Source organism: Sminthopsis crassicaudata, chromosome 1, assembly GCF_048593235.1.
Source record: "Sminthopsis crassicaudata isolate SCR6 chromosome 1, ASM4859323v1, whole genome shotgun sequence".
Lineage (NCBI taxonomy): Eukaryota > Metazoa > Chordata > Mammalia > Dasyuromorphia > Dasyuridae > Sminthopsis > Sminthopsis crassicaudata.
Genome location: NC_133617.1, coordinates 167,782,227 through 167,800,981, shown reverse-complemented (window position 1 = coordinate 167,800,981; position 18,755 = coordinate 167,782,227). Strand labels below are relative to the sequence as shown.

The window sequence follows — 18,755 nt, the reverse complement described above, 5'->3', positions numbered from 1 at the left end:
TCTTCCCTTTTTAACCTTTTTAATACTTCTCTTGAGTCTTGTATCTAAAGATCAGATTTTCTTTTCAGCTCTGATCTTTTCATCAAAAATGATTGAAAATCCCCTATTTCATTGAATATTCATCCTTTCCCCTAAAAGATAATGGTGAGTAGTTGAATCTTGCTTATAGTCCAAACTTCTGTCTTCCACATTAAAGGATCAAAGGGTTTGGAATATGATAAAGTGAAAGCTGCTAGATCCTGATTAATCTTAATTGTGGCTTCTTGATATTTGAATTTTTTTTTCTGGCTGCTTGCAGTATTCTCTCCTTGATTGATCTCCTTTGTCTCTCTCCTTGATCTGGAATTTACCCTACAATATTCCTTGGAGTTTTTATTTTGGGGTCACTTTCAAGAAGTGATCAGTGGATTCTTTGAATACTATTTTATTCTTTGGTTCTAGGGTATCAGGACAGTTTTCTTTGATTATTTCTTAAAAAATGGTGTCCAAGTTCTTTTTTTCATTGTGGTTTTCAGATAGTCCCAATAATTCTTAGATTTGTCTTTCTGGATCTTTTTCCAGATTAATTGTTTTTTTTCCATTTTTTTTTTTTCATTTTTTGGTTTTGTTTGAACCGATTTAACTCCTTTTGCATTTAGCCAATTGTACTTTTAAAGTAGTTGTTTCTGTTCAGTGGGTTTTTTTCCCCATTTTCCCAATTTTGTTTTCCAAGGGAGTTTTCTCTTTTTATTTCACTACATTTAATTAAGAAGTTGTTTTCTTAAGTATATATTTTATTCCATTTCACCAAATTTATTATTTAAGGAATTGTTTTTCTTCAGCCAGTTGTTATAGGAGCAACTGCTGATGGATGCTGGGTGTTACAGGAGCCACCTGGTAGTGGCTGCTAGAGATCTAATTCTAACCAGTAGAATAGAACCTTTCATGTGAGAGGAGGATGATGATACAAGAAGACTGAAAGGCAGTTGCATTGTCTGACCTCTCTCCTCTACTTTCTTGCCTCCAATTTATTTCATTCCCAATTCACAAGCAACATCTGTATCAGTAAAGGCTGATTTGTAATTCCTTCAAGTGTGTTATGAATCCCAGCTGTGGGGACTTTTGGAGAATTTACCTGCCCCTTCCCACTTAGGCAATTTCTTTGTCTCCTATTTTAAGCTATTGGCTCTTTTCCCTACCTTTCATTCTTCCCCTGTATAGGACTCATTTTTTTCCTCTCTCTTTTAAGATCCATTTTGAACTCTTCTAAGAGAACCTTTTGTGCTGGAGCCCAGTTCATTTCCTCCTTAGAGGTTTCACCTGAAGACATTTTATATTTATTGTCTTCTGGGTTTGTGTTCTGGTCTTCCCTATCTCCGTTTTTATGGTCAGGGTTCATTTTGCTTTTTTGCTCATTTTTAAGCACTGAGCTCTGCTCCTAAAGCATAGGGGAAATTAACCCATATGAGGATAGGGGCCTCTCACTGCCTGGGCTAGGTTGGTGGTGGTGCTGCAGGCTCTCCTACTGCACTGGGTGGGTCTGACCAAGTCCTACCTGTTATGCTGGGATTTGAAGGCTCCCAATTTGCTTTTTGTAGTTGTGCTAGAGGTCTCACAGCAGGTCTGCTGATCCACTGGCCTTCTGAATCAGGACAGAGTAATCACTGCTGCTGTATTTTGGCTAAGAGCCTCCCTGAGCAAGGTGTTTCCTTGTTGCAACTGCAATGGGCCGTGTTCCTCTCTGTCCAATGAGACAGACTTTTCCTGAAATCCTCCCAAAATATCTTAAGCTAGAAAATTATTATACTATGAATGTTTGTGGGTTCTGTCCTCCAAAATCTGTTCAGAGCTTGATCTAGCTTTGATCCTGAAGTAAGCTGGGAAGAACTCAGGAAATGTCCTGTCTATTCTCTGCCGTCTTGGCTCTGGCCATCTTCTACCCCTAGCTGGAGAAATATGAAGGAGTGAAGCCACATTTACTTTAATGTACTCTTTATGGAAAGGGAGAATGTCAGCTGGAAGGAAAATGAAGGCCTACTTCACTTTCTCTGAGTTGTGTTTAATAATTCATCTGGTGAAATAGACATCAGTCTTTGGGGATCCCTAGGATACTAATTTGATTCTGGCTTCAAAGAGATGCAAAGTTTTAGGAGGATAGATGACATTAAGATCATAGGGATAACTAGCATTAGAATCCAGAGTCAAGATCGATCTATCTATCTATCTATCTATCTATCTCTCTCTATATATATATCTGCTGGAACTCTGTCTTCCCAGAAATCAGCCATAGTCAGGGTAATCAAAAGTCTTTATTCTTGATCTTCTGAGGTCGAGGTTAGGGGATTAGATCTAGCAATCTCCACACCTCCTTCCTCTCTCTCCACTGCCAGGAGAATGCCTCAATTTCCTCCTCCTAGTCTACCCACACAAGTCATTTCCCCTTCTTTGTCCACACCCACCAATTGAGCCAGCATAGAATAGCTGGGGAGGGTCATCCTTCAAACATGTTAATAGAGAATTGTCCAATTGGCAATTAGTCTCACATGCTCCATTATCCAAGTGCATTTGCTCAGTTCAAATATCCTGGGAATCATAGTATATTGGAAGCTCAATTATGAATCAACAGTGCAACATACTCTGATCCTCAAGTGGACTAATTGGGAGTTCCTTCCAAAGATAAAGATGACAACTTATCCTCGCCTGCTCATCCAGTGCAGTCTTTCAGCAAACAAAGTGAATGCATTCTTATGCTGCCTTAAGGGACTCCAGATGATCAGAACAAAGGAGGTGATAGTTCTATAGTGTATATTTAGAGTATTATGTTTACTTCTGGGTACCACGTTTTTACAAACAATTTTGTAAACTTAGAACACATCCCAGGGAGAAAAACCTGGGGTGGTGAGTGGAATGAAGATGATTCATGAGTACTGATAGAAGAATCGAACATGTTTGGGCTGTTTTTATATTTTAGGGTGTTAGCATATCTGAGATTATATGATTTGAAATCTAGAGATGGAAGAGAAGTTAAACTCATTCTCCTTGGACTGAAAGGGCATAATTATCTTCCTCATCCTCCTCTCCTAAACCTCCTTCTCTATTTCTGTTGAGGATATCACCATCCTTCCAATTCCCTTAGGTGTACAACCTTGAATTATGACTCTTTCCTCTACCTTACCCGCCATAATCACTCAATACAGTTACCACCATAGTTCAGATCCTCATCACTTTCCTTCCAGATTCTTGCAATAATCTCTTCTTACTGGTCTCTTTTCTAGTGTTTTTCTTTCCATTAGTGGAGGTTTCATGAACACTAAAAAGAACATGAATCTTTAGGAGTCAGGCTCATAGAGCTGTGAATCCTTTAAGATATTAGTATGAGTAGCCACTGTGCTGGTGTACCATGCAATAAAATACTAGCAAGAAATTTACCTCATAGCTTGATAATTCATTTTGGTGTAGTGGTCCATTTAGTTTCATCAAGCTATGATAACCAGACTATTTGTTTTTTAATTTGTCCCATTCTATCACCTCCAGTGCTTTTACATAGGTTGTTTCTCAGACCTGGAATGCATTTCTTCCTTACTGCTGCCTCATAAAATCTTTAGCTTTCTTCAGAGTTCAGTTTAAGCATCCCTTCTTACAGATAGCCTATATTGATTCTCCATTGCTGGTTCCCTCTATATTTCCTCCCCTCTCCAGAAAAAAAATACTTTGTATATTTTAATTTTTTACATAAATGTTGTTTATCCCAATAAAATATAAATTCCCTACAGATAGAGAAAGTTTGGGTTTGTTTGTTTGTTTTTTTTCCATCTTTGTTTTTCCGGTATCTGTCATGTGGCAGATACTTAATAATTATTTGTTGAATGTCTAAATGAACTAGGGACAATGAAAGTAATCTCTTCACTGTAAGGAATCTCTTATTGCTAAAGTAAAGACTTCCTACAATTAAACTTATCTCAAAAATGGACTGGGCTCATGGAGAAAGGAGTAGAATACTTATCACTAGAGGCCTTCAGAGAATGGATTACTATATGCCAGAGATAGAGAAGATTTCTGTTGAAGTACAGAGTTGGACTATGTTATGGATTGTGAAGTTTCTTCCCTGCTAAGAGTCTGTGATTCTGTGACCAAGGTGCTAGATCTGAGGAAAGAGACAAAAGCTGTAAGCAAACACAAGAATCCTAATCTTATAACTAGGAGTATGATATAGAGAAAAAAAAAATGGAAGAAAGAATGAGGAGGGAATATATGTTCAAACTACATTCACAGAGATTTAAATATACTACACACCACTTTAATACTTTTTCTAGAAATGATTACTAGGATCTAGCAGAAAATCCATTAATTTATTTTTTTTAACCATCAACAGACACAATCAACTAAAATAAGCAAAATCTTAAAAATAACTTTAGCACATGGTTCTCTTCAAAAATGAGATGAACCAAATCAGTTACAATTGTTCAGTAACAAAGAGAACCAGCTACACCCAGCGAAAGAAATATGAGAAAAGAGTGTGGATCACAACATAGCATTTCCATGCCTTCTGTTAATTGTCCACTTGCCTTTTTGTTTTCCTTCTCAGGTTATTTTTACCTTATTTCTAAATCTGATTATTCTTGTGCAGCAAGATAATTGTATAACTATGTATACACATATTGTATTTAACATATTCTTTAACATATTTAACATGTATTGGTCTACCTGTCATCTGGGGGTAGGAGGAGAAGGAGAGGAAAAGTTGGAACAGAAGATTTTGCAAGTGTCAATGCTGAAAAATCACCCACGTATGTGTCTTGTAAATAAAAAGCTAAATTAAAAAAAAAAAAAAAATATATATATATATATATATATATATATATATATAATTAAATTAAAAATATATCCTTAGCATTCAACAAGTTATAATAACCAAATTAAAATTATCAGATTACACATGTATTTGCTTTAAGCCTCTAAGTCTCTCTAAATTTCTACTACCTCTGGCTTAGTTGTTTTTCATATTCAATTTTATTTTATTAAAGGTAACATCATATGAGGAGATCATAGAGTGTGCTGATCAAAGGCTTGAGATGTCTCACTTCCAGATTGTACAGTAAGTTGACAAAACAAATTTGTTTATACTTTGCAGTGTTAAGTAGTCACTAATACCTTTAAATAATTTTGTTGCTGATGAGTCAGTTTTCTTAGACTCATTAAAAGAAGAAATACACCATGTTTTAAAATGGGACCACAGTCTACTTAAGGTTCAGAAGGAATCATACAAGTATATGATTAATAATCATTTCACAAAAGTCAGTGCTTTTGTTGCTGAAAGAAGAAACAGTAATGGCAGGAAATGTGGAACAGCTAGTGGCTTTGCTTTGAGCTTCTGTTCTTATCCCTACATTCATCTGTATATCAGTCATGTGGGGGAGACTTTCATCTCAGCTCTCTTTACTACTACTGAGGTTGAAGGAGAGGGAAGGAAGAGAGAGTTTTTTTGGATGGAGTCCCAAAATGGGTTTTGAGAATGAAGATTGGCAATAAAGAACTTAACAGATATTTAAAAATTTGTCTAACCTCATATCAGATAATGGCTTAATTCAGTACCAGTGGAAAAAAAAATCAAAAGAATAGATTTAATTTTAGACTGGAATATTCTGCTAGCTTTTGATGATGGTTGGGCTAGATGTTGTGGTTACTCATAACCTTAAGTCATGCATTGAAAGAGCTGTAGTTGTCTCCTAGTGGTGAGAGGCTTATTAGTTATTGTGACCTTAGAATCTGACAGCAGAGAATAACAGGTGATCTTAAGAGACTGAATAGCTGAAGCCCAATAAAGAGTAACAGGTAGCAATAGGCTAGCATAGATAAATGTCCAACAGAGACAATATAATTGGGATGATTTTAAGCATGCATAGAGTATCTCTCCCTATGATAGTTACCTATCATAATTCCAGCGGGGCAGGGAACAGAGAATTTTTATTACCAGGGAGCATTCCTGGTGGACAAGTACATGAGAATAACCTGGCTAGGGAATATAAACAAAGGGATACACACCAGAAACTCATGTCGCCAAGGTACATATAGAGTATACCAGTAGCCAGGCCAGGGCATGCCTGCTAGATTGCAGGACTGTCAGTATCCTCCCCTAGCAACAATACATTACCCTCTGCTGGGCACTGGGTCAGGCAAGGCATCTCTGGAGGTGTTGTATTATTGTCTCTGTTTGTTAGATAATATTTCTCCACCCTCTGCTATATCATGACTGCTAGGCATTTGCATTGATGTCATGGTTGTGATCTGATTGCATTGCAAGAAATAGTGAATAGGAGGAATTCAAAGAAACATGAGATAACTTGTAAGAGTTGATATACTTCAAATTGGTCTTATTCTAAATGCCAGGTAGGGTGTGGAGGGAGAAGGGGAGAGAATATGGAACTAAAAACAAATGTTAAAAATTGGTTTGTTTTTTTTTTTATGTAGTACTGGGGAAAAAATATTAAATTTAGGAATTGATGTAGTGATGTTAGGTAGAATCATGAAGGGTTCTCAAACTACGGCCCGCAGGCCAGATGCGGCCCTCTGAGGATGTTTATGTGGCCCACCAGGTTATGGCAAATAGGCTGAGGGGCAGAGACAGAGTGTGAGGTTTTGTTTTTACTATAGTCTGAGGGACAGTGAATTGGCCCCCTATTTAAAAAGTTTGAGGACCACTAATATATACAATGATTACAATAATGTAAAGGAAAATCATACTAAAATGAAGTTGAACTGAGTAATTATAAAGACCATTCCCCTTTTGGTGGATAGGTGGGAGACTTTGAGTGCAGAATATTAAATAAACTGTCAGATACAACTACTACATTGGTTGGTTTTCCTCAATTGTTTTTCCTTGTTACCAGAGAAGGTTCAGTTTTCAGGAGGTAGAGAGAAGGTTGTGTATTCAGAAATGACTATGGTATAAAATCAAAAAGCATCAATAAGTTAGTTAGTTTTTATTTTTAACTGATCCTGTTAAAAGTACCAGGGTATAGAATATAGATCTTCCAGAGCACTAGCTGAGGCACTGTGTAGACCCACAGAAGAGCTAAGCCCACATCCAGAAAGCACTGATTCTAGGACTGAACTGGCCCTTGGAGATAATGAAAAAGTCAATCCAGAGTTATTAATGCTGCCTTTGACATGACCTGACTAATCCGCACACTATGATTGGTGGCCAGGCTAACACACTCGGCCTCAGGCCCTCCATTTCATGGACATATATCATGGCATAATAAGCCCTAAAACATTTAGCATCAGTGTGCCTAAAAGAAAAGAGATGGGCTCGGGGAATACTGTCAGGGACCAGCCATGAAGGTGTTGGCTGGTCCCGTGGCAGCGCCTAGCCCTCCAGAGGTGCTGTGCCCTACGCCTTCAGCAGCCCAGAGTGCAGAGTGCAGGCCTCTCCTTTGGGAAACTGATGGGCAGTGACTACTGGATCCCTCCCTGACTCCTCGCTTTTCTGCTACAGACTTTTCCCCCAGGTTCTGGCTGTCTCCTCTCTGTTAACTCAATAGTTAAAGTCTAGTTTCAAAACCCAGCCCAGAAGTCATGGTTGGATGCGTTTGTCAGGATCATTGGCTATTGTTGCTGACTTCCTGCCCCAAAGGTCAACTGCCTTGCCCCATGACATCCCCTCTTCCCTGGCAGCCCTGCCCACTAGCTGTGGAGGATATCCCCCTCCAGTAGACCCCTGTTGGGAGGAGCCAGGGCCTGGAAAGTTCCCTTACCATGTTTTTTTTTTTTTTCTGAGTAGGTAATGAAGAGAAGCCTTTTCTGGAGTCACTTTTCTCTGTATGGAAAGGACTTCATGGGATGTGCTTTGGGTGGGGGACATCCTCTATTTTTCCTTTTGATTAGCTGTCTTCTTTGATAGCCAGAAAGGGGCTTCTGGATGCTGATGCACTGAGCCTTTTACTGCTATCCCCCATGCCCGATTTGCATCTACAGAGTGAAGGATACAGAATTAAGAGAAAAAATTATACAGTGACCACAACATTTCTTTCTATATCATGTTAAGGAATGTCACGAGTGAGGAGCATTTTCCCTTTCATCATTATAAGGTCACAGCTTTTACAGAGGGTGTTCTAGATGAGTTTGAAGCCACTTAGGCCAGGTTCAGAAAGGTAGATAAATCACAGTCACAGCAGGGATTATTTTCCCTGAATCACTGTAGTCCAACCACCCCACCCCACCTGCTAGGTTAGCTAAATGGTTTGCTGCCACACCTACCCTCTTTTTAGAAAATGTAAAAGAATATATATGTATGCATGTATAAATAAAGCTTATGTAGATATTATATACAAAATAGTAAATAAAAACAGAATTTCACTTAATAAATATTATTATTATTATTATTATTTTAGTTTAGAAAAGAGGAACAGACAGCTGGAAGATTTAATTAAGAAGCCTAAAATACAAACTTCAAATTTAAGGTAAGCTTTTCATTTTTGTCAGATAAGATAGACTTAACAATGGGAAGTTGCAGAGATAATGAGCTAAATCTCTACAGAAAATAGAGAAATAGATATGAATGTGTTTTGTGACAAGGTTTTGACATAAAAGGTTAAATCTCATTTTCTTAGGTATCTCCAGAGTTCCAAAGATTTAGATTTTACATTAGAGATATTAGACATCAACTAATCTAACCTTCTCATTTTACAGTTGAAGAAATTGCAGGCAGGAGAAAGTAAATAATTTGCCTAAAATCAAATGACAAGTGATACAGCTGAGACTTTAACTTAGAACCTCTACTTCCAAATGCTGTACTCTTTTAATTGTACTAAGATATAGATTTTTCCATTTGTTCCTATAAAGCATAAAGGGAAAGAATTAGGAGAAAACCCACCCCTCTGTTATTGGCATGGTTCATATAATCACACAGACTCCTAGAGTAAAGTGAGACCTCATATTGATCATGTCCAAAAACGTACTTATAGGGATCCTACTTAAACTCCCCAAAATTTGTGTCAACTAGTATTTTTTTTAATTTATTTTTTTCAATATAAGATGACCTTGCTAGGGCAAGTTGTATAATCTTGTTCTAGAAAATTTAAAAAATGGAACAGACTTATTTTGCAGGAATCTAATCTTGCCTAAAACCTGAAATACTAGGGGTCATCACAGTTCAATGGGAAAAGCACTGATTTGAGGTGAGAAGACATAGGTTCTGTCACTATCTACATGACCCTGAACAAGTTACTTGGTTTGGCCTGTTTCCTCATTTATTTAAAAAAAAAAAAAAAAAAAAAATTGGGCTCAGACTAGCTGACATCTGAAGTTTCAACTCTAAATCTATGGTCCTAAGACCTGTTAAGGAGCCTTACAATTCTGTAAATCAAATTGGTTGGAATTCCCTGATTGAATGATTTCCTTCCCAACCTAGTTGATAAAATCACTGATGGGCAGATAAGAGACAAAGTGTTAACATGTTCAAGTACAAAAACATCACCTCTACTTTGTTAACCTGTTATGAAGTGTGAAAGGGCAACTTGCTATTGGCTGGTGCACATTGGTCACAAACGAGTAGCTTCAAAAAGATATTCTGCAAGCTCCTGAGACTCTTGGACTGGTATCCTGGGACTCCAAAGGAAAGCCAGCTATGGAGAAAAAACTTAGCTCTTGATTTCTCTTTGCTTTTCTTTCTCTTCTTAACATTAACCATGGTGCATATGTTTCAATTGGAGCAAGGATTCTTGACATATTTATATTAGGGACCCTGTGATAATCATATACGTTACATTTTTTAATATTTTTTTGTTTGGTGTTATATTTATAGTTTGATATCATAGCATAAATGATGAGACTCTTAACGTAGAGTCACTTAGGCTAAATGGTTCTAATGCCCTTAGAAGCATGGGGCAAAATAGACAGTTTGTACTTTCCCAGTGTTAACTCTGTTTTAGGCAAATAAAGCAGTTTTTCAATTAGATGGACTTTTGATCCACTGTAGACCTTGAGTCATTCTCCTTTAACTAACTTAGATAGTCTTCTTACCAATTTGTGGTCTCAATAAAGACACTCCTCCTTCTAAGTTTCACCCAAGTCTAGTATTAACAAGGGATCCTGAGAACTTTTCTGTAATATCTGGCTTCAATCAATTCAATATCTGGCTCCTCCTACATCTGGTACCAATTACCTGTTCTCAACCAAGCCCACTCTTAGTCAATATAACCTTGCCACTTGAACCCCAGCTTTAAACATGTTTCTTCCCTAACATATGTCCCACCTCTTTACACTGAGTAAACTTTTTACTTCTGTGGGAATAATCTATTTATATTTCCATATAAATATTGTGTATTCTTTGTTTGCTTACTTGCTGAACCATGCAATAGTAAAGCTCATCATTGTATCATTTTCCTAAATACCAATTTTGGGGAAATTTTCAAACTGAAATATTCACTTTATTTTACACCATGGGGCCAAATAAAGTAAACTTTTTTGGCAATTTTGGACCTCTTCTCAGAATTATGCCTTTAAATGTATAAAATACATAGGATTAAAAAGAAAATCAATTGTATTGAAAATACTATTATGTTTTTAAAAGATAGTTAGACCCTAAGTTAAAAACTCCTGGATTAGAGCTACTTGCCCAGTAGAACACATTTCACCCAGTAGACAGTAGGGACAATCAGTGATGTTGACTCTAGGGAATCTGACCTTTGACAGAAGAGAAGAGAGCCAAATATAGATTCAAGGGAGAATAAGACCTGACAGAAACAAGATGTGGGGAACAAAAGGCTCTCTGAGTCTAGATGAGTGATCTCCCCAGTATGTTGTGCCCAAGGGGGTGAGTCATGAACTCACCATAAAAGGACATTCAGCTTCTGCAATGGCAGAGGCAAGTTGCCTTAACAACATATATCCCTACCAACATATGTTCCCTTCTCTTAAGTGTGTGCCTATGTAGAAGGCTAGAACACCATATCAAGTATACTTGAAACAAGGTGTTAACTCAATGGAATTGATGAAATGATGGTTCTCTAATTCACATAGTACTTAGTATGGTGATGTAATGGTTCTCTAGTTCACACATATTCAGTATGCTGAAATGATGTAATTATACCAAGGTGTATAAGGTCTGAGAAGGACTGGAAATGATTCATTCCATCTTTGACCAGGCTCGTCATGAGTTTCCTGACTTCATCACTTCTCCACTAAGACTAAGGACTTGGGCTAATCCCGAAAACCTCCAGAAAGCTAGCCTGAATATTACATACCTATCCCTCCTACCATAATTAAACTAGAGTATACTTTTGGTTTATAGGGGAGAAATTTTTGTTAATATTGTTTTTATGGTACTACCTTAGCAAATGTCTTTGTTTTTAACTAATTGTGTCTGCTGGCTAACTTTTAAAAGGAAATGAACCAGTAGGGACTTATGAATTATAGGTTTTTTGTTTGTTTGTTTGTTGTTTTTTTTTAATACAGACCCATAGAATACCCTTAAACCTGGAGTTAGCAGCTACCTTCAACCTTAAAATATGAGTTTAGGGAGCTCCTCTCCCTAACACAACAACAACAAAAAAGCTCCAGAGGACATAATTTCCTTAAGAAAATAGTAATATGTGATCAAGATCTCTAATTATACCTGGTACATGAGTTATTTTAATAGTTTTATAACACTTATCTTTGTGATCCAATCCTAAAAGTCTCAGAATAGATGGGACATAGAGGTTAAAGGTAGGTAACAGATTATACAAGAATGCTAAAACAGCCTTAGATTTTTAACTTTAACTTATTTCCTAAGAAATTTTTCATGTTCTCAAATAAGTCAAAGCCAGATTTCATGCATTCTAAATCTGCAGAAAGCTCTAAACTTGTGAAGATAACCTAATTCAATATTGTTACTTCACTTCAGTGATACCAACCCACACATTATTCACGGAAACTTTTTATCTTAGTCTTTTAAAGTGGTGGTTTTATCATAGATTTTATCTTAGTCTCTTTAAGTTGTGTTTTTATCATAGGTTATTGAATCTTGAAAGTGAGGAAAAAGTTTAACAAATGAAATCAGTTTATTATTCATTTATTAAGGACCTATTGGTACAAGGTATTATGATGGCCAAAATTTCCATTATATTTATTGTTGTAAACCCTTTCCTTTCTTTCTCTTACAGAGCAAAAGGTTTGGAAAAACAGCCAAAGTCCATGACTGCAGTAAGTCAAAATGTTATTCTTTATAATATTAGTAATTATTATATTTTAGTACTTTAGCAATTTTTCAATACATTCAATAAAATTAGTTGACATATATATATATATAGCATTGAGAGTTACAAACTAATTTGCAGTCTCATATAAATGATTAAACTAAGTAGTATTTTAATACTAAGTGGGGGTTTTCTTACAAGGAGAGAGTAAGATCCGAGAATCCTAAGCAAGCTTATTGAGACAGTCTAGGTGTTCAGTAATAGGGCCATAAGAAATGGCTTTACTTATCACTTCTGCTCACTTACAACAATACTAATTCATATTTATATCATTTGCAAAGGGCTTTCTACATATCATGTGAATTGTCTCAAAAGAACCCTCCACAATAGATACTACAGCTATTATCCTCCCCCAGTTTTACAGATAAGGAAACTGAGGTTGAGAACGTCTATTAATTGCCATATTCCTTATCTGATCAAACTAGTGCTCAGTGATAAAGGGTAAGATCTAAACCAGGTCTCCCTAACTCCACATCTATCACTCTAACCATTATGTTGTACTGTGTCAAACATTAGAAGTACAGAAACTCCTAGTCCTCACTCGGCACCTCTGTCTAGAATAAACATCCTTGCCCTAGATGTAAATGAGAAAGGAATGCTGAATCTCTAGACCAGTACTCCTCAAACTTTTTAAATAGGGGACCAGTTCACTGTTCCTCAGACTGTTGGAGGCCAGATTATAGTAAAAACATAACCTCACACTCTGTCTCCGCCCCTCAGCCCATTTGCCATAACCCGGCGGGCCCATAAACGTCCTCAGCTGCCCATCTGGCCCGCGGGCCGTAGTTTGAAGAACCCCTGCTCTAGAACTTCTAAAAGCTTGCCTTTTGGACTAATGAAGAAAGATGCTATTCACTTCCAGAGAAACAACTGATAAATAGAAGTACACATAGCATGCTTTTACATATAATTTATAAATCATAAATGTCAGATGGTGGTCTTTTCTATGTGGTATGGGAAGAGTGGAAGTGAAACAGTTTGGAATTTAAAATGTAATAACGCATTTAGTATAGTTTTTAAGAAAACTCTTGTCCAATGGTATAGCCAATTCTTGATTATTTAGGAATTTCAATAAAGTTTATTCAAATGTCTGGCTTTTTTTCCTACCTCATCTTTTTCACTTTTTTTACTCATATTACTTTCAACAAAAAATAGAGAAAAGAAATCTCACATCATTTAACTTCATTACTGGTTAACAGCTCTTAAAAGAAGAGATTGAAACTAAGCCTATTTGAAATAGTGTGTCAGAGATGTAAACAGTTCTGATTATCCACTGTCATTAATAATTTTTTAAAATCTTAATTATTTGTTGGTGGAATTGTGAACTGGTCCAGCCATTCTAGAAAATAATTCAGAACTATGTTCTAAAAGATATTAAATTGGATATACCTTTTGACCCAGCCACTACTAGGTTTATATCCCAAAGAAATTTAAAAGAGGAAATGTGTTTATATGCAACAAAAATATTTATAATAGTTTTTTTGTGGCAGTAAAGGATTGGAAAACTAAGGGACACTCAAGAATTTTGAGGACTGGCAGAATAAGTTATGGTATATGAATGTGGTAGAATACTATTATGCTATAGGAAATCAAAAGAGAATGGTTTTAGAGAAATCTAAGAAGAACTGTGTGAACTGATGCAAACTGAAGTGGAGGATAATTTATATAATAATCACATTCTAAAGTTATACAACTTTCTGTTCATCAGATTTCCTAACTCTCAATTCCAGAGGACTCATGATGAAACCTCCTGCCTGCCTCTTGATAGAGAAGTGATGGACTAAGAGTACAATTTGAGATATAACCCTAGTGGACATGGCCAATTTGTTTTCTTTGACTACATATGTGTGTTACAGGCACTTTATTTTTATTATTTTCTAATTGAGATAAAAGGAATAGAGGGAGGAAAAAATGGAATAAGTGCAGACCTTTTAAAATTAAAGTAACATTTAACTAAGAAAAAAAAAAAAGAATCCTAACATTTTATAGTCTTCTAATTTCCAACTTAACCATATTTAGTTTGTTGAGATACTTATATTTCAGCACTTTAAGAATCCATGATTTCATCATAGCCCTGAATAGAAAAACATTGGGCTTGGAGTCAGGAAAGACCTGCCTCAGATGCTTATTAGTTGTGAGAACTTGGCAAGTCACTTAACATCTCTTAGTCTCAGGGTCCTCATTTGCAAAATGATCTCTAAATCTATTATCTTCTGTTGATCCCTCTTGGACTTCATATAGATAATTTTTGAGAGCCATTACTATTGAATGAGTATGCTGGAGCACCCCAATGGTAGGGGGATTGCTCCTCAAACATAATAGACAGCATCATATCAGCAGACCCTCCCTATATTCTGCTAAGAATACAACTTCCAAGAACACAAGTCCACCTAAGCCCTTGTAGGAGAATTTCAGTAGAAGTTATTGATATATAGTCATGCTGTACCTATAAGTGTAATTGATAAGAAATTAGATCAGTTACATAATCTATACCTTTTTTAAATGTTTAAATAATTTCCATTACTTTATACAATTAAACCTTATATCCTGGAATTTCTTGGATGTGAACAAGTTGGCTATAAAATACATCAGCCCATAGTATTTGTGGTCTGAATTCCTTAAATAGTGAAAAAATATTATAAATTTAGTCAGCAAGTATAATGATCTTGGTATTATATAAAGTCAATATATGTTTTATATTCTTTAAAACTGTAAGCTACTAACAGACAATTCATATTTAGCTTTGTTTTCATATAGAAGCTTATGGTACTCATATTAAGTTCCTGCAATGACCAACACTTTTTTGCTGGAAATCAAAATTAAAAAACAAGGTTATTGTTATCCTTGAGGAGTTTACAATTCAAGACCCAATACATACATACACAAAGGAATTAGAGGAATCCAAAACCTCTCTCTTCAGAAGTCTGATGTGTTATTTTTGTGTTTTATGCATGATGAAAATGAGAAATAAAATAACATTTCTATTAATATAAGGTTAAATAATTTCCATTTCTAAATTAAGAGACTAGGTAGTATTTCATAATTGTTTCTTTGGGTCTCTTTCCTCCATACAATGAGTTTTGGGGGCTAGATAACCTCTAGGGAGTTGTCCATCTACAAAAGTCTATGGTTTATATATAGAAACGCAAGTGCAACATGTTATAATTTTAGATAAAAGGAAAATGAGACCCAGCTACTTAATGACAGAGCTAAGACAAGAATCGCCCCCTCCTGATTTTCACTCGTGCCTTTTCCAGTACAATATACTGCTTCCTAGAGTAGAAATTTCCTCATTATTGAATTTTGATGGAACATCAAATACTATACCCATTTTCCCTAAGGTTAATGGTTCTGTTGAATTGCCCAAGGTTCCCACTTTTATTCCTTTTCCATTATCATGCCAATCATATGGTCATTTTCCTACTCTCTGATGTTCCCACTAACTGATAATTAGGGCTATAAACTGAAACCACATTTTGTTTCTTGTTAGCAGGTACTGATAGAAAAGAAAGATGAAAAAAAAATCTACAACATAAGAGGTTTTATATTACAAGGGATATCACCCAGCCATGCTCTCATTGTACTCATTTCCAAACATAATAAATTAGTGAGCTTCCTTTGATAGTTAAAAAACATAGAAATTGAGAAATACTGACTTTTTTCTTTTCCTTTATAGGTATACAATATCTTAGAAGCAAATAGAAAAGAATTAAGTTCACCAAAACTGAAGACTAAATATTGCCAGTCATTCAGCCATCCTGTGAACAGACTGGCTCCATAATGAAGTGCCCAAATAATATATGTAATATGATATATTAAAGTTAATATAAGAAAGAGTAAGGAGAAAATTGTTCAAGTTTTTACATTTTATTTCAGTGGGGATTTATGGATAGTCTCTGAAAACAGACTTACTCCATCTTAGCATGAACTTTATGTAGTAGGTTCTTTTTCATCCTGGTATGTATGCTGATCACTTTAGTCATACTGAATACAACTAAGTCATTGATGGAGCTCTAATAGTAAAGATGTGGGGGATAAATTTAAAAATTACTCTCACTTTTTTTCCCCTACTGCTTATTCTTTCAATACATTTCCACCTCAAAAGAAGTACCATATATGAAATTCTGTGAGATTGAATGAGTGTCAGACAAAGGGTTACATTTAAGGGACTTGTTCATAATGGTGTGTAGAAACATGCATTTTCTAAGTTGGCAATGCCAGCTCTAGTCACTAGAGAAGACTAGTAATCACCCGAATGTTATGATAAACTATAAAATGACCTACTAATGTTAAAAACTAGTGCACCAGAATAAACATAGATGCACTATTGTTAGGTTAAGATTGCAGAGATACTGAAAATTTCTTTGGAGTACTGAGTAAGATGTTCAAAAGGAAGGACAATGCAAATGCTGCTGACTTTTCTGAGGCTGTGTATACTTACACATTTCCTAGGGAAGGAGGAATTCAAATCTTTTGCCTAGCCACCTTCATGGCCATTGGAACAAATTCTCCTCAGATAATCCATTCCACTGGGGGAAGTCTTCACATGATTGGGTAGACATTTCCCTGACACACTAACAAATTTCAGGCCTGTTGGTTACCCTTAATAATATTCCACTATGTTATAGTCTTGTTGTTGAGTCATTTAAATTGTGTATGACTCTTACAAAAAAACTTTTCATGAGAATTCTGTTTATTTTAGTTTAGATATCATCACATTGTCTAGTAGTTTTCCTGATTTAAAGTTTAATTGCTCTTTTTTCATTTTAACTTTTATGTTAATTCAAATAGTAGAAATAAAACAAAAACCAAGGAAGATAAATTCTTTTTAAATATTCACCAATTTAGATAAACCAAGGAGGAGCCTTTAATATTCACCTAAATTATATATAGCCTGGCAAAATATAATATAGTCATATATTGATGTAATATGCATTCTCTCACCTCTTAAATCTACATTTACTACAGGCATTTCAGTATCTATTTTTGCAGCTACATTTTGAATGTGTATGACTCTTTGTAACCCCATTTGGAGTCTGCTTGGCAGAAATACTATAGCAATTTACTCTTTCCTTCTTCAGTTCCTTTTACAATTTCTTTATGAAACTGAGGCGAGCAGGGTTGAGTGACTTACCCAGAGTCACATAGCTAGTAAGTGTCTGAGGCTGGATTTGAACTCAGGAAGATGGGTCATCCTGATTCCAAGCCTGTATTGTTCTATACACTGTGCCACCTCTCTGCCTCTATACCCCATTATTCTATAATAAAATCCCATTATATACTGATATCACAAATGTCATTTCCTAATTGATGTCCAACACCTTAATTAATAATTCTTTGATACCACAAAAAAAAAAAATTCCTATAAACATTTTTTGTTTAAAGGGCCTTTTCCTCTTTCTTTGATCTCTTTGAAGGCCTCATAGTAGTATCACTAGATCAATGGGTACATATTGTTTAGTAAACTTTTGGGCATAATTCCAAATTGCTTTCCAGAATGATTGGACCAATTCACACCTTGATCAACAGTACCTCAATGTACCATATCAATATAATAAAAATGATAATATTACCTAAATTGGTTTATTTATTTAGTACCATACCAATCAGACTATCAAAGAATAACTCTATGGACCTGGAAAAAATAATAAATTTATCTGGAAGAATAGAAGGTCAAAAGAATATCAAATGAATCAATGGGGGAAAAATAGGAAGGATGGGGGCCTGGCAGTACCAGATCTCAAACCATACCTCAAAGCTATAATTGTCAAAAACAATTTAGTACTGGGTAATAAAGAGGTTGATCAGGCATGCAACATATACAAGCAAAAGAGTACAGTAACCTAACATTTGGGGCAAGAGCCCAATTCAGCAAAAACTGTTAGGAAAACTAGAAATCAGTCTGGCAGAAATTAGGCTTAGATCAATACATTCTATATTCCACAACACATTTTAAGTGAAGATGTGACATTAATATTAATGATGAAACTTAAAAAATGAAAAGATCTATCTCACACAGTTATACATAGGATATGTATTCTTAAGAGTTACAGCTAATTACAAAAAGATAACTACATGCATGAAACTAAAAAGATTTTGTATAGATAAAAAATGCACATAGTATAGTCAAATGGAAAAAAATTTCATTGATAAGGGTTTGATATCTAAATTATGTAAGCAATAACTCTACATAAAATTAATAACCAGTCCCCAGCAAATAAGTTGTCAAAAGACAAGAACAATTCTCAAAACTGCAAAATATTCTTGACAACTTGAAATAATATTCCTGATCACCATAAGAGACATGCACATCAAAATAACCTCGAAGTTTCACCTCACACCCTGAAAATAGGCAAAGATGATCAAAAAACTGCCATATCTCTGTGGGTTGGGTTGTGGAATGATTGATTGATACATTAACACTTTGTTAGTGGAACCATGAAATAGTATAACTGTTTTGGAAAGCAGTTTGAAATCATGTCAAATGTCCATACCCTTTGAACCTTGATGAGCCTATCACTAGACATATCATAAGGAAGG

The 18,755-nt window shown here is 35.5% G+C and overlaps 1 protein-coding gene across 11 annotated transcripts in view; it reads left to right on the top strand.

The window, feature by feature from the left end:
• The window catches only part of CAGE1 (cancer antigen 1), a 103,700-nt gene extending 87,637 nt beyond the window's left edge, over positions 1–16,063 (top strand). For all 11 annotated transcript variants that reach the window (XM_074271066.1, XM_074271045.1, XM_074271073.1 and 8 more), the window contains 4 exons: positions 5,004–5,074; positions 8,370–8,438; positions 12,123–12,162; positions 15,892–16,063. In XM_074271066.1, coding sequence (XP_074127167.1) covers positions 5,004–5,074; positions 8,370–8,438; positions 12,123–12,162; positions 15,892–15,996 — 285 coding nt within the window. In that variant the 3' untranslated portion in view covers positions 15,997–16,063. The remainder of the gene's footprint in view (positions 1–5,003; positions 5,075–8,369; positions 8,439–12,122; positions 12,163–15,891) is intronic.
• The last annotated feature ends 2,692 nt before the right edge of the window (positions 16,064–18,755 follow it).